At 37.8% G+C, this 16874-nt stretch overlaps 1 protein-coding gene across 1 annotated transcript in view; it reads left to right on the top strand.

The window, feature by feature from the left end:
* Positions 1-6176: 6176 nt before the first annotated feature.
* Positions 6177-16874, top strand: part of Adgrg7 (adhesion G protein-coupled receptor G7) — a 33555-nt gene continuing 22857 nt past the window's right edge. Inside the window, exons 1-3 of the mRNA XM_070030378.1 lie at positions 6177-6408; positions 15118-15231; positions 16552-16656. Coding sequence (XP_069886479.1) covers positions 6294-6408; positions 15118-15231; positions 16552-16656 — 334 coding nt within the window. The 5' untranslated portion in view covers positions 6177-6293. The remainder of the gene's footprint in view (positions 6409-15117; positions 15232-16551; positions 16657-16874) is intronic.

Here is a 16874-nt window from a genome sequence, read left to right as displayed (position 1 = left end):
GGTATGTATACGAGTTGGGAAATGATATTCTGCAGCAACTGCCAGGGATATAATCTCCTTAAATTTTATTACAAACTATAAATGCATTATCTTTGCTGTGAAATGAAATCTCCAGGCAGCTTGAACTGGTTATCCATTTACACTGTTTTATGGCTCCATTAGGCTGTATGTTTCCTCGAGCCTTTGATCAGTCATTCTAGTATTCTTCAGGTAGGTAGTGCTCACACTTGTAGCATAGATCATGGGGCTAAACTAGTGACTTCTGTGTGGAGCTGGGTGTCCTTAATGTTGCACGCACCTGCTCTTTGTCTAGGTTACAAACTCCTCAAGTATCCTTGAGTATCATAAACTATGATTAAGCCTTATGGGGTTTGTGGGCCTTCTTATCATTAAAAATACATGGTACATTTGTGAAATATACCTGGTCTTAGTTTCATGGGGAAAAAAAGCAAGAAAGAAACTGGGTACTGGTGGCTCATAGTTGTATTCCTAGCTACTCAGGAGGCTAATAACTGGAAGTCTGCATTTTGGAGCCAGCCCAGCCAATACAGACAAGTCTGCAAGACTCTATCTTCAATTAACCTACAAAATGTTGGACTAGAGGCCTGACTTATGTGGTAGATCACCCACTGTGATCAAGAAGGCCAAATGAGTTCAAGCACAACTACAAGCAAAAAGCAAGCAAGAAAGTTAGAAAAGAGGGAGGGGAAGAAGAAAGAAAGGAAGAAAGGAAGGAAGGTGGATCCAGAGTATTATCTCATCAAGGTATGGTTGACAGGGCTGTTTTACTCATGACACTGAAAATATCCACTCATCTTGCCTCAGATCAGCACACAATTTCCCACTAATTTTATTTTCTACTAAGCCAGGCAAGCATTTTGGGGAGGAAGTTTCTATATTAATGTACATTCAAAGTGCTCCTTCCTTTTGGCTCAGCAAATACTTTCGGGGATAATTGAGCCTGTATTCTTGTCTATCATTTTCACTTGTTGAACATATGCTCTATGACCTTGAACATGTCTAAAAATGTGTCCACTGTCTTTCCTTCTTGAAATATGACCTTCTTAAACTAGACATGTTCACTTTCCTAAAGTGTATTTCTTTTTTTTTTTAATTTTATTTTATTTTATTTGAGAACATACTGTACAGAGGGGCTACAATTACATGGGCAGGATAATGCATACATTTCTTACCAAGCATTGCAGCCTCCTCCTTTGTTTACCCTTCACCTCCCTTCCCATCCTCCCCCCTCCCCCCACCCAATTATACTCCCCTCCCCCCCCCCACACCGACATTGTAAAGCTGGTTTTGACATGACATTTTGTACTTCTCATTGTTGGAACAGGTCCACCTGAATCCTTAAACGACTTGTTTGTCCCCATCTCCTCCACATGTTATACTGACATCAAATATAGTGAAAGCGGGGTTACACTGTGGGGGAGGGACATACAAAGCAACAAAGAAATAATCTTATAAATGTGTTAGAAACACATGCATGAAAGAAATGAAAACATTAAAATACATATTTAAGGGTTCATTTTCCTAACATCACATTATCTGACCTTTTCCGCTTGACTCATACCTATACTAGATATTGCAAATAAGGGAAATCATGGGACCTATGCTTCTTTGGGCCTGGCTTACTTCACTTAATATAATTTTTTCCAAACCTTTCCATTTCCTAACAAATGGGGAAATGTCATTCTTTCTGATGGAGGCATAGAATTCCATTGTGTATATATACCACATTTTCTTGATCCATTCATCTACTGAGGGGCTTCTGGGTTGGTTCCATATCTTAGTTATGGTAAATAATGCTGCAATAAACATAGTTGTGCTGGTAGCTTTAGTGTGGTCTTGTTTGTAAACATTTGGGTAAATGCCCAAAAGTGGGATTGCTGGATCATAGGGGAGATCTATGTGAAGTCTTTTGAGGAACCTCCATACTGCTTTCCAAAGTGGTTGAACAAGTTTACATTCCCACCAACAATGAAGTAAGGTTCCTTTCTGTCCACATCCCCTCCAGCATCTGTTGTTGTTAGAGTTCTTGATTTTTGCTGTTCTAACTGGAGTGAGGTGATATCTCAATGTTGTTTTGATTTGCATTTCTTTTATGGCTAGGGATGTTGAACATTTCTTCATGTGTCTATTGGCCATCCTTCTTTCTTCTTCAGAGAAGCTTCTCTTTAAGTCTTTCGCCCACTTATTTATTGGACAGTTGTTTCTTTGAGGATTTGTTGTTGGGTGGTTTAATTTTTTGAGTTCCAAGTATATTTTAGATATGAGACCCTTGTCCGTTGTATGGCTAGTAAAGATCTTCTCCCAATCGGTGGGCTTTCTATTGATCTTGCTAGCTATGTCATTTGCCCTGCAGAAGCTCTGCAACCTTATGCAATCCCATTTGTCCAACCTTTCTTTGATTTGTTGTGCTTCCGGGTCTCTATTCAGAAAATTTCGGCCTGAGCCAAGGAGACCTAGGGTTTCACTTTCCTAAAGTGTATTTCTATATGAGTATGTGTAGGCTCCCAGAATAAATTTTCATGCTTCCTTTGTTTGAGGAGGGTGTTGCTTTTGAAATAACTTTAGTCTGTTCCTTACTTCAGGCAATAAATCTTGATTTGATCTTTCATCTTTTGGGGTCATGTTTATATGCTTTGCATGTATCAAGAGGAGAACCATTATATTCCATTCCATTCCCATTCCTCCATATGGGAAGTTCCTATTGAAGGCTCACAGGCTCTTTTTCTACTTCCAACAGGAGAGACAGAAAGTGGGATGAAGAAGTCCGGGTTGACCCCCTTATACTGCTGGAAATGAGTCCTGAGCCTGTAATGAAAGCTTCATTTTAAGGCACTGATATAATGCTCTTACACTACCATCTTGTTCCCTGGTGAATTTCTTGTTTGGAAGATACTCGGGCCAGTGAAGGATGTTGGATCCTTGAGTCTGTAATAGAGTCTTGATGACAGGGTGGAGAGGGATTAAAAGGATTAGTAAAATCTTGAAAGTGTCAGCCTTAGGGTTATAGCTCAGCCCTGAGGGATTAAAAGGTGCCCTCAATCCAGGCTGATGTTAGACGTCTGAGAGATGAAAAGAAATCCCTATTTTGAGCAGAGTTAAATCACTTGGAGGACTTGTGAGAACACAGATTTCTGGGACCCAGCCCCAGAGTTTCTGTAATGGGTTATATTCTAATTATTATTTGTAATACTTATTGTATAAATAATTTGTTATAGCTGGGCACCAGTGGCTCCTGCCTGTAATCCTATCTACTGAGGAGGCTGAGATCTGAGGATCACAATTTGTAGCCAGCTTGAGTAGCTGAATCTATGAGGCACTTATCTCCAATAAACTACTCAAAAAAATTAAATCCAGAAGTGGAGCTGTGGCTAAAGTAGTAGAGCTCAAGCCTTGAGCAAATTTACAGTACCCCGTCTGTGTAGATGACTTTCTCCTACATGCTGTTGGTCTCTGATAGGTGCTTTGGTTTTGACTTACCCCTTTATACTATCTTTCACCTGGATGATCGCTTTCCCTGATTGGCTTTCAATACCAGACCACCCTTCATAATCACATCAATGGCCTCTTCATCTTGCTCAGGATCTGACATATCATCCCTTGTCTTTTCTTTTTAGACACCCTGTTGAATTTCTTAGGTCTCTGACATCTACTCTGGACCACTGTTCCTCTCTACCTGCACTACAGGCCCTTGCTCTGCTCTTCTTCAATGATTCATTTAAGGGCTGAAATGCTCACAAAGGAAAGTAGTATATTGTAAATGGGAAGATATGGTGTTTTCTTTGATTCATTTCTTGAAGGTTTTATAATAATCATTGTAGCAATCCTTCACCTCCTTAGTTAGATTTATTCTTAGGTATTTTACTTATTTTTCTATGCTATTAGGAATGGGATTGTTTTCCTAATTTCCACCCAATGCTGCTCATCATTTGGCATATAGAGAAGTCACTGATTTTTGTGTGTTGCTTTTGTATCCTGCTAAGTTACAGAAGGTATTTATCAGCATTCTAACATTTTTTTGAATGGGTTCTTTAGGCTCTCTAGGCATAGGACCATATTTGCAAATAGGGACAATTTGACTTTCCTTCCATATGTGAATGTCTTTGATTGCTTCCTTTTATCATATTGCTCTGGCTACAAATTCTAGTACCATATTGAACAGATCTTCCTTGTTTAGCTCTGCTTTTAAAGGGAAAGATTTTGTTTTTCCCCATGGCATTGGCTGAGTTTGTCATACATGACCTTTATTATTTTAAGGTACATTCCTCCTAGTTCTAGTTTCTTCAGAGCTTTTATCATAAAAAGTGTTGAATTTTGTCAAAGACCTTTTCTGTGTCAATTGAGATGAGATACGATTTTTGTCCTTGATTCTATTTTTATGCTATAATGTATATATAGCCAACCTTGCAAACTTGGAATAAAACCAACTTGACCATGATTTATAGTGTATGGTTTTTTATTAGATGATGAAATTGATTATCAAGTATTTTATTAAAGAGTTTTATATCTATATTCATTAAAGAGATCAGTGCATAGTTCTCTTGTGTCCCTGTCTGGCTTTGGAATAAGTAGAATATTAGCTTCATAGAATGAGTTTAGAAGAAATACATCCTTTGTAGTCCATGGATAAGTTTGAAGAGTATTTGAAGTTTTTGAAGTATTCCTTTATGACTTCTAAGATTTTATTTTATTTCTCAAATAAATATTATTTATTTGAATCATTCCCTTCTCCTTTTAGTCAGATTAACTGAGGGTTTACCAATTTTCTTTGTTTTTTTCAACTTTCTGTGCAAACTCTGACTTTCTTGCCAGTTGTAAAACCTTGCTTTTCTAATTCCTGAGGAAATCATTGTCCTTAATAATTATCCTTCATTTTAGTAGTTACTACTTGTGTAATGGGTATATACATCCTTGTTTCTATTATTACCTAAGAGAATATTTGTTCTTTGAGGAACTGTCCAAATCTTAAAAGAATTTTAACATATGGAAGAAATATCTGTGGTTCTGATGAACCGAGGGAACATCTGCTGCATGTGTTTGATCTGTCAGACACAGAGCTCTGGGGATGTGAGTGCTCATGCATTCACCTATTCCTTCAAGGCAAAGGAGGGATGAATAATAAGGGATCCCGTTAAGAAAGTCAGAGTTAAAGTCACAGCTAAAGCTTCAGAGAAAGTCAGAGCTAAAGTTTCAGAGAAACACCAGTTTTCATGTACTGAGATGGAATATTTTTTTTCCTGATACTGCTGTATCAAAGTACTACAAAGCACATGGCTGAAACAATAGAAATCTATTATCTCCCAGTTCTAGAGGCTCAAAGTCCCAAATCAAGGTGTCAGCCAATTGGGTGCTTCTTAGGATTTTGAGGGAAGACTCTGATCCCCATCTATCTCCTGAGCTTGTGCATGGCTGTCTTCTCCCATTTATCTTTTCATGCATCTTCCCTTTGTGCAGTTCTCTGTCCAAATTTTCTCTTATAAGAATTCTATCAGCGCCCTCTTCATGACCCCAATTTACAAGAAGTAAATGGATTACTTCTATAACAACTTATCTCCAAATAAGATCACATCACATGTGTGATATAGAGGTACAAGTTAGCCTGACAGTTGGGTTGTAATGCTAGAATTTAGTACTTAAAAACAACAACAACAACAAAAATCTTGTGTTCACTTGCCAACTGCAGCTGTCACAATGTAGGCTCCTTAATGTAATGCAAGCACTGAGATCATGTGTGGCTTTTACAATTTGTCTTGTCATTAACAGCATACATTATCTCCCCCAGAGATCATTTGCTTGGCCTCATCAACACCTGCTCCTCCACCTCTGCTGGACCCCCTTACAAACAAAAGCCTGAGAGTCTGAACTGTAGGTGACCTCCAGGATCTACTACCTTCCTGGACTTCCTCTTTGGTTTCTCTCCTTGTTTGTTCCTCTCCTTTCTCTTACAGGTCTGGGTAATTCACCCTTTGACCCTGTAGGCTAGTCCCTCCCCAGCTTTATCGCACTGAGTTGTCTTCCCTTTCCTGTAACACCAATCACCTTTTTCATATTTCCTCCAGTGAAGGATGTGGATATTGCAAGCAGCAAGTGCACCTTTTGTTAGATGATTTAAATTCTATTCTGCTGAACTAATCTCAAAACCCCTAAAATATGAGACACCTGCCTTATGGATCTCTGAGACAAGGGGTTATTTATATATAGTTTGTAGTTAAACGTCAGGGCACAAGAAGAAGCCTGTTTCTTTTCACCGAGGAGATTTGTGATGTGGCTTCATCATGCCTTCTTTCCACATCTGTCGTCTGAGGGTGTTGGTGGCCATTGCGTGCGGGCTGCTGACGGCTGTTGTGTTGGGACTCAGCATCTGGAGAATAGTGATAAGAATCCAGAGAGGTAATGTTACCCTGTTACACTTACCTGAGAGAGAGAGAGAGAGAGAGATAGACAGGCAGACAGAGACAGAGAGAGACAGAGAGACAGAGACAGAGAGAGAAAGACACAGTGAGATAGAGACAAGACAAGAGAGATTGTGTGAGAGAATGGAACCTCTATCTCTGCTTCCTATTCTTCCTATTGTATCAATGCTGGAAGGTACCTTTTCCAGTCCAATAGTGCCAACCTCAAGGCCATTTAGGAAATATAAGACAAGAGCCCATTGATGGATAATAGGAGGCTGTGTATATATAAATATGTGTGTGAAAATGTTCGCACTGGCTTCTTTCTGCTCTTTCAACTTGATCCATAATATGAGCAATAATTAGAATTATTAATATTATGTATTGAGATAGCTCAATCTAAGAAAGGGTGTTATGGGCACAGACTCACAATCAACTGTGTAGAATGGACCTTCATTTCAGCAAGGAAGTTTAGAAATGTCAGTAGAGTTGTAAGACCATCTTTGGGTTTGCATGTATGCTTTCTGCTTTCCAGATAGACAAAACTACTTAAGCCAGGTGCCGGTGGCTCACAACTGTAATCCTAGCTACTCAGGAGGCTGAGATCTGAGGATCACCGTTCAAAGCCATCCTTGGCAGAAAAGTCCATGAGATTCTTTTTTTGGGGAGGGTTTTTTTTTATTATATTATATTTTTTATTTTTTATTTATTAAATTATGCACCCCTGTGGGGCTTGACACAGAGCTTGAATCCTGTCCCTGAGCTTTTTTTTTTTTTAATTGTGAAAATACCGTACAGACGGGTTACAATTACATGGGCAAGGTAATGAGTGCATTTCTTATCAAGCATTGTAGCCTCCTCCTTTGTTTCCCCTTCCCATCCCTTCCCATCCTCCCTCCACCCCACCCAAACCTCCCCACCTGCACCAAAGTTGTAAAGTTCGTTTTCTACATAACGACTTGTACTTCTCATTGTTGCAATGAATCCACTTGTATCCCTATTTAAACGATTTGTTTTTCCCCTTCCCCTCCACAAATTATACCGACATCAAATACAGTGAAAGCAGGGGTTATACCGTGGGGGAGGGCATGAGATTCTTATCTCCAATTAACCACCAGAAAACCAGAAGTGGCGCTGTGGCTCAAGTGGTAGAGTGCTAACCTCGAGCTGAAGAGCTGAGGGACAGTGCCCAGGCCCAGAGTTCAAGCCCCATGCCTGACCAGAAAAAAAGAAACTACTTAAAAATTAAGGTAATTAAAAATATTTTCTGATTATTAATGTATCTGTTAATCCCCTGCAGTATGCCAAAGCTATGTGAAAAAAGGGGAGAAAGGACAGCATAAAACAACATAATGTTGAAGAAAAGCCTGCAAGGACTCATACCAGAGTCTTTCAGTGACCTTAATACTGGTTCCCTTGGGCTGAGGCCCTTTCTGGGTCACCCTAAAGGGATTCAAAGTTGGATACATGGAACACTCCTCCCTGTAGAAAGCTGGTAAAGTTTCAAAAGAAACTGGGTAAATAGAGGCAACTCATATCCTTTGGGAGATTCCAGTCTCTTCTTTGAGTAGGTCATGGCTGCAGAACAGAGCCTGCCAGCAAAGACTTCCTGCTGAGAGCAAAGCAGGTCACATATTAGCTGCTGATGAAGTGGAAGCTGATGATGGATCCTTCCTTGCTCTCCCAAGCTCCAAGGAATAGTACTCAAAAATACTGAATGGAGAGCATTTAGAGAGCTATAATATAATATCGAAGAAAAACAATCAATTTAAACTTGGGAAAACATGGTTTTGGTGGCTTAAGGTTTGTGAAATAGTTAATTCATGTTTAAAAAGAACCAAGCCTATGAATTCAGGATTTTTTTCCCTGTTAAACTCATTGAATTTATAAGATCTTATTTAAACAATAGATATTTCAGAAATCTTTTCCATTTCTCCTTCCTTTATTTCTATAACATCTATTTTTAAAGGGAAATTTGTCCCTTACGAAGGAGATGGCTATAATAGAACCATTCAAACAAGGACCAAAGTGCAAAAACAATATAAGAAAGAGGAATATAGAATGGGGGTAGAAAGTAACCCTGGCATTGATGGCTCATTCCTGTAACCATAGCTACTCGGGAGGCTGAGATTCTGAGGAATTATGGTGTGAAGCCAAACTGGGCAGAAAACTATGCAAGACTCCAACTGTAAAATGGAGGCATTCCTCAAATGGTAGAGAACCGAACCTAAGTTTAGGTATGAGTATGAGGCCCTAAGTTTAAACCCATTATTGAAAAAAAAAAGTACATAAAAATCAAAGACTTAAGAGGATGCACTTAAAGTATAAACATATTCCCCAAGTTCTTGAGAAGGGAAACCCAAATCAATCAATTAATCCCTTCTTATTGAAACAGCAAGGGCAGAAGCTCCTAATTCTCAATACATGCAGTAAACCACTATTCTGTCATTTTGCGAGGTCGTTAGGCTCCTTGGGAAGCCATATTGTCTTCAAGTCGATGAGATCTACAATTTTTAAAACAATCTTACTACTGTGAGGTTACTTACTAGGGGTGAGGTTTCATCTTTGAGATGCTCTGAGTCTCCATTGGTATCTATACTTTTTTGCTTGTTTGCTGTGGAGTGACTGTCATACATTGCCACTTACAACTAGATCATACAAAGTGCTTCCTCCAGGCTTCTAGAATTAGTAAGTTTATCTAGTCTAGAACTACAGTGTGCATCCTGGCACCTGATTACCTGAAATAGAGAGATAATTCATATGATCATAGCCCCGCACATCCATAACAGAGTGCAACTTTAATTATTCAAAGTGTAAATTTTCCTTTTTATTTTTTGAAATCAATCATTATCTTTAATATGAATAAACAGGTCAAGATGTAAGCTTCAAAATGCTAGTCATATTTTATGTAGTAGAGTTTTTTTTTAATGACTATCTCTACGTCTCCAATTAAAAGGTCACAGCTTAAGGCTCTGGTGTTGATAAAGGTGACAGCATTCCATGGGAGTGGATAAGATTTCTTGCAGAATTGCTTGAGTACTCTGTCATTTTTGCATATCATTGATGAAAATATTAAATAATAACCCTTTTTCACCAAAGTATCACCATGAGATTGTCTAGGGCAATACTTAACTCCATCTGTGTTCTCAGGTGCAAGATTTCTTCCATTTAAAGTTTCCTTTGGCAAAGAAAAATTTCAAAACTATTGAAAACTTTTGCAATTTCCAGAAAGAGCCCTAGACTTAAAGTTCCCCAGTGGTGTCAGTTTACCTAGGATACTATTCACCCAAGTGTCACACAAATAACTCCTTCAATGATTTAGATTTTAGGTTGAAAATTACCATCTCAAAGAAATCTTTCCTATGCACAGAGTTATGCTCATCCCATTTGCTCTCTTTTGCATATATTTTTTGTCAAGGCTTTCATCATTGATATTTTTTCTTATTTGTTTACTGGATTATTTTCTTTCCATTTCTATAATGAGGACTATTGGCTACATTAAGATCTTTCCAACTGTGCAGCCTCTTTTGTTTACCCATATGATCAAGTGCTATAAGATGCTTTTTATATTAGGCATTCTTCATAATAAACAATGGTAAGTATTAAGTCTCCCCATCTTGGCCTCATGTTTGCTTTAGCAAGAGACTTACAACACAAGATGTAGAATAGCTTTGATGTAGAATAGCTTTGGTGTCCCCTTACATTGATAAATATAAAATGCAAACATAATCAAGTTTTATTGTATTCCTTTCCCTTGATATATTCCACCTTTATCCAGACTAATGTAAACATAGATAGATGTTTATAATCACAATGGTCAGGCATGTTTTCTTTAGTGTCTATTAACAGTCATTTTAACTGCAAGGCTATTGAAAATGCTATTATACCTTGTTTAACCATATTTTATTTGGCCTCTTCTGCTTCTTAGAACTTCCTGCTCTCTGCTGGTTTTACATCTCTTACCAAATATTCATTCTAACCTTCCTTCTCATAGGGCAGTTCTGTTATTCCTCAGTGCAACAAGAGACATCAGTAGGTTGAAACATCCCCAGAACCCAAGGTCAAACTGAATAGTCCTAATAATTCTCAGTCAGTAGAAAATGTGAGTTGTTGAGAGAGGTCAAAGACAATGTCTTATTTCTCAGAAAATAATCTGCCCACAGATACTTGGTGAGTTTTTGTTTTGTTTTGTTTTTTCTTTTGGGTCCAGTCGTGGGGCTTAAACTGGGCCTGGGCGCTGTCCCTCAGCTCTTCAGCTCAAGGCTAGTGCTCTACCACGTGAGCCACAGCGCCACTTCCAGCTTTTTTCTGCTTATGTGGTGCTGAGGAATCAAACCCAGGGCCTCATGCATGCGAGGCAAACACTCTACCACTGAACCAACTTCCGAGCCCCCCCCCCTTTTTTGTGGGTTGTGGGGCTTGAACTCTGGGCCTGGACACTGTCCCTCAGCTCTTCAGCTCAAGGCTAGCACTCTATCACTTGAGCCACAGTGCCACTTCCAGTTTTCTGAGTGGTTTATTGGAGATAAGAGTCTCATAGATTTTCCTGCCTGGGCTGGCTTTGAACCAAGATCCTCAGATCTCAACCTCCTGAGTAGCTAGGATTAAAGGTGAGAGTCACCAGCTCAGATAGTTGGTTTTTCAATCTCATGCAATCCCAGTGCTTTCTGCAGAGCAATCCTTAAAAATGTAATTTATGTTACCAGTCCTGGAGGATAGTTGTATTGGAGGTATTAAAAAAAGTCCAAAGAAGTGTTTTCTAGATGGAGGAAACTGGATTTTAATGCAATTGTAATACTATTTGGGATCAGTCCAGCAGTTATAAATCTCTTCTGTCCATAACATTTCCACATTTTGCTCCCTCACATACCTATTTCTAAATAGGTATGAAAGGGAAGAGGTTTTTGGTTGAGAGCTACCTTTTGTTATGAAATTGACTGATAGTTGAGGATTATTTTTAAAACAGAATCAGAGATGGGTTAGTGTTGCTATCATTTTAAAAGTCACTATCTTAAACTCAGAAGCTGGAATCTGGGCTGGGTGGATTATTCCTTGATTTCTAGGTATTAGATATCTTTACTTGAAATATGAATATGACTATCATCTGTTGGTTTCTCATGACAGATATTATGAAAGGTCTTTATCAAATACAATGGTTAGAATTGCACACTTGCAAGTAGGTGTCGAAAGGCCTGGAGGTCAGACTGCCTTAGATTAATTATTAGAATTGCTACTTAACTAGCTGAGTAACTTGCACCAAGTTACTCAATGTTTAAACAAGTTGCTCAACATTTCTGGTTCTGTGCCTTACTTTCCCTATGTCTTAATCCTTATTATGAATAAACCTTGTTTCACTGGGATAATATGAGGCAATGATGATAAATGATGATGTTAAATATGTAGTAAGACGATGTCTAATACAATGCAAACATTCACATATTGACTACTATTTTCTAATTTACAAACTTTTTAGATTATTCATTACAAAGCATAGTTTCTTCCACTCCCTAACTTATATCTTCAATAGATACCATTATCCTACACTGGACCTTTGGATTGAGACTGAGGTTGTCAAATACAAAAGACTGAAGTAGGTTTAATCATTAAGTTCAACTACCTGGAAACCGAAACAAAGAGTTGAATGAACAGTCATATCTCATATTTCCAATGTAAATGCCATACTGTACCAGCAAAGAAAAGCTTATTAAAGTATTTAATCAATTTATTGATTTATTTCATTAATAATACTGAGTAAAGTTTACTTTAACTAAAACCTCTATGTAGCTCCAGTGTCTCACGCCTGTAATCCTATCTGCTCAGGAGGCTAAGATTGGAATATAGCAGTGTGAAGCTAGTACAGGCAGAAAAAATCTGTGAGACTCTCACCTCCAATTAACCACCAAAAAGCTAGAAGTGAGCTGTGGTTCAAGTGGTATAGCCTTGAGCAAGCATCCAGGCCCTGAGTTCAAGCCTTAGGATTGGCACGCGCTCACACACACACAAAACTAAAAAAAAAATCAATATAATAAATAAAACAAATAATACCACAGGATGCAACAAAGCAAGTGTGGCACCAAAATAAAATACTAGAAATATGAACAAAGTCAAGATAATAAATTCAAGTACATTAAGTTCATCTATTTTAAAAAGTACTATGTTGGATGTCATTAAAACCAAACCAAAAACCATACTATTTACATGAAGTATTATACAATTAATGACATTTTATGTGATAAGAAAAAGATGATAAAAGTCAATTCTAGATAAATAGTAGTCAAAGGCAAACTGAGTTTGTAATATTTATATCAGAAATCAGACTTAAAGGCAAAAAGTATTATGAAGAACAAGAGCTTATTATTCTGTGATAGAAGGAACAATCCAGCATGAAAAATCCATGCTTCTTTACCTGTGAGCATCAGTTGGCACAGGCTCAAAATTTTTGAAGTAATACTGGGCAAAATAATACAAATACATGTACAGATTGATATCCTTCTTGAGAAATGAATAGATCATACAGAAAACAAGGGTTCAGAAATCTGCAAAGAAAATAACAAGAAACAATGAATTTGTATATTCATATTATGACAAATGGAGCACTTTAAATATGTTTATTTGAGGAGAAAAGAATCTTAACTTGTGCCTTTTATCCGTATAGGCATATATATTTCATTTATTTAGATATTTCCAAATTTTTCTTAATAATGAGGTGCGGATCATATTTGGTTAATTGATTACTGGGTTTTACTATTTTTGATGCAAATTTAAATAAAAATCATTCCATAATTGCATTTTTCAATTATTGCTAATGTGTAACAAAGATGATATAATTTTAATATTGTTAGATTTATTTATTAATTCTAGTAGCTGTATCAGAGATAACCTGAAATTTTCTATGATTTGATTACTTGTAACAAAGGATAGTTTTATTTCATTTCATTTTGGTTTTTTGGTTTTTTTTTGGCTGTGGAACTTGAACTAAGGGCCTGAGTGCTGTTCCTGGGCTTCTTTGTATTCAAGGGTTAGCACTCTTTGCTTCTTTGTATTCAAGGGTTAGCACTCTTATCATTTGAGCCTCAACACCGTTTCCAGTGTTTGAGTGGTTAACTCCTGGGGACTTTACTTCCCTGGACTGGCTTGGAATTCCAATCCTCAGATCTCAGCCTCCTGAGTAGCTAAGATTACAGGCATGAGCCCCTGGCTTCCTGCTCCAGATGTTGAGGAAGTTTGTAGTTTCTATCCAGACTTTGGTGCCTTTTTTCCTTGTTTCCACTCTGAGATATCGCTCTTAAATTCCAGTTGCTCTGGAATCTGAAATAGCCTTTTCTCATACTTGAACCAGCTAAAACGTATTTCAGCAACTTTTTCCCCCTTCAGCCCTGGAACTTAAACTCGGGACCTGAGACATGAGCTTTGTTTGTTCAAGGCTAGCACTCTATCACTTGAGCCATAGCTCTACTTTAGATTTTTGATAGTTAATTGGAGATCAGAGTCTCACTTTCCCAGGCTGGTTTTGAACCACCATCCTCAAGACTCAGCCTTCTGAGTAGCAAGGATTACAGGTGTGAGCCACTGATGCCTAACTAAGTTTCAGGAACTTTTGTCACATAGCTTGGGTAGAGCTGCTAATGGAAAGATTTAGTACATGTTGAATATATTTTCATTTCTGTCTGTTATTCATAGCTGTCTAATATCTTCAAAGTAGGTTTTATTTTTTTGTTCAGAGTTTAAAATTGTTATCTGCTGCTTTGGAAGTCAAGGAAGGAGAACCATCACCCAAGATTGGCTGTGGGCAAAAATGAGAGAGCCTATCTGAAAAATAAAACAAAAAGCTGTGTGGGGCAGGGCTCAGGTGGTAGATTCCTTCCAGCATGTGATGCCATGAGTTCAAACTCTAATACCACCTCCCCCAAAATGTCCAACATTGTTAGAGCTAGAATGAGAACTCTACCTCCTGTATTATTAAGCTTATTTAATATCTTTATCATCCACTCAGCAACTTAGACAGCCCAGTGTGCTTGACTCATTATTAGCTAGTTATTATATCCTTACAATCATGTCTTGCATGTTTCCTGAATCTAATGACACCCATCTTTCCTAGAGCCAATACTTCAGTTTAGATCTTCATTTAACTGGCCTTTCTTGTCTTTTTGCTTTATCCACTTCCCATACAGCCTGAGGAATCATCCTAGAAGACATTCCTTCCATTACTTTAAGAACCCTGTATTTTCCTTCAGTCAAAAACCTACTTGGCTGGTCTTTGTGTAGCTGCTGTTTCACATAGAAACAATGCTAAATGCTAAATGCTTTTCTTGGACACATCAGAACTTTCCATGCTTTTGTGATTTTGCCCTTTATATCATGCCCATTAACGTCATCCAACTGTATTTGGTTTTTCTCAAAATAATCTATAGCTATCTATAATCTATTTACAGTATTATCCATAAAATCTCTTCTGCCTTAAAGGATCCTAATCTCCTTAGTCAAGGTTTTGTGTCTTTCAACTGTATCTTTTTAGTATCCAAAACACTTAGTAAGCATTGCATATATTTGTTGATTCTCTTTTTTGTTGATGATACTAGTACAAAGGATATTTCTTAGCAATGACACTCAAAGTATTTTACATACAAAACAAAAAATGGCCACAGACATAAAATAAGGAAGTCATTGGACATTTCTCATGGTATTCTGTCATTTATTCTTTCCTCAGGTACATTTTCTCCCCCAATAAGCACCCCCACACAGTTCTGTAGGAATGGCGGAACCTGGGAAAATGGAAGATGTATTTGTACAGAAGAGTGGAGAGGGCTGAGATGTACAATTGGTGAGTTACTTGAGGTAGTACTAGGGTGAGGTCTAGGTAATCTTTCTGTTAATAAGAGTAGTAGCAAGACATCTGGAAGTTTCGGTAAATGATCTTCCAAACACTGTACCCAATGATGATACCATTAACATGTGTTGATTATCTCCATAGCGACAGCCAGGTTTTACTCTGGGGCTCTATATAACCGAGACACTTCGTATCCTGCAAAGTTTTTTTCCTCGATAGAGTTTACAAGTGTATTTCCTGCTGGTTTCAGTGTGTAATCCAGGGCCATGAGTGATATGCTTCCCATAGGCTCTTTCCCATGTTGACATGCCATATTATCTGGCTTAAAATGTCTCAGTGTAATGTCTGTAACTTAAGTTAAGGTGGATCTTCCTAAGTGTATACTTACATGAAGTTTTGTCTTGTCTTCCTTTTTCTGGAAGAGTTAAATTAGTTAAGCTAGTGGGAGTTTTGTTTTTAATTTAATTTAATTTTAAGAGTGATGTAAGAGGCGCTACAATTACCTAAAGTAATGAGGATGTTTCTTGTTGAACATTGTTACCCCCTCCCTCGTTTTCTCTCACTTTCCTCCCCCCACCCGACTCCCCTCCCCTGTAAGGTGTGAAGTTCATTTCCAATATGGTATCTTGTGAGTCTCACTGTTGCATTGGTTCACTCTTTGTCCTTTGTCTCACCATATTGTTATTCCCCTTCCCTTCCCCAGATCAGACAAACATATATGCAAGACACAGGATACCAAAATAAAAAACAGAAGCAACAGGGGATAAGTTGAAGGGGGAAAATGAAAGAAAAAGAAATAAGTTCACACAGTATACTAAAAATCAAAAACAAAGAAACAAAAAAAGCCTCTCGTTTCAAATCTAGGAGTTTATTTCAATTAACATTATTTTTTATGGTCATATTCACATAGCTCTTGAGCTATTGTGATCCTCTGCTAGGACTATCCTAGACATATACTAATTATTACAAATGAGGAAACAATGGAGCCTATGTTTCTTTGGCTCTGGCTTACTTCACTTAATATGATTTTTCTCAAATCTTTCTATTTCCTTACAAATGGGGCAATGTCTTTCTTTCTGATGGAAGCATAGACTATGCCCATTTCAACTAGAACTAGTTATATGATAGGCTATTTATTTTAATGACAATAACTTAACTATATAGGATAATATAGAAGTTTCCAGCAGGCCAATTCATTCTATAAGCTTTCCATTAGCCTTCAAATTTCATTGTGAAGGTTTTGAACTTTACCTTTTATCTGGTTTTGACTCTGAAAAAGAGAAGTAAAAAAGTGTCCTGTTCTCTTCATTACAGTTAATTTCTGTGAAAATAGTACATATCAGGAACTTAATTTTGCCAGAATTCCAGTGGGAAGATATGGGCCATCTGTGCAAACCTGTGGCTACAACACACTAAATGGTATGTGCTTCCCCCAAATCTCCTATTTAAAAATCAGAATCACTACTGTCACACCAACTAGCACTACTCCATGAAATAAGTATCAAGGAAAGACTTGAAGAAAGACTCTGTGTGTGTGTGTGTGTGTGTGTGTGTGTGTGTGTGTGTGGTTTGTGGTGGTGGTGGTGGTGGTGTGTATGTGTATATGAATGTATATGCTGGTCCTAGAGCTTGAACTC

Source organism: Dipodomys merriami, unplaced genomic scaffold (assembly GCF_024711535.1).
Source record: "Dipodomys merriami isolate MVZ:Mamm:240054 unplaced genomic scaffold, mDipMer1.0.p SCAF_2, whole genome shotgun sequence".
Classification (NCBI taxonomy): domain Eukaryota; kingdom Metazoa; phylum Chordata; class Mammalia; order Rodentia; family Heteromyidae; genus Dipodomys; species Dipodomys merriami.
The sequence above is the reverse complement of the archived record's forward strand: the minus strand, read 5'-3'. Positions and strand labels throughout refer to the sequence as shown.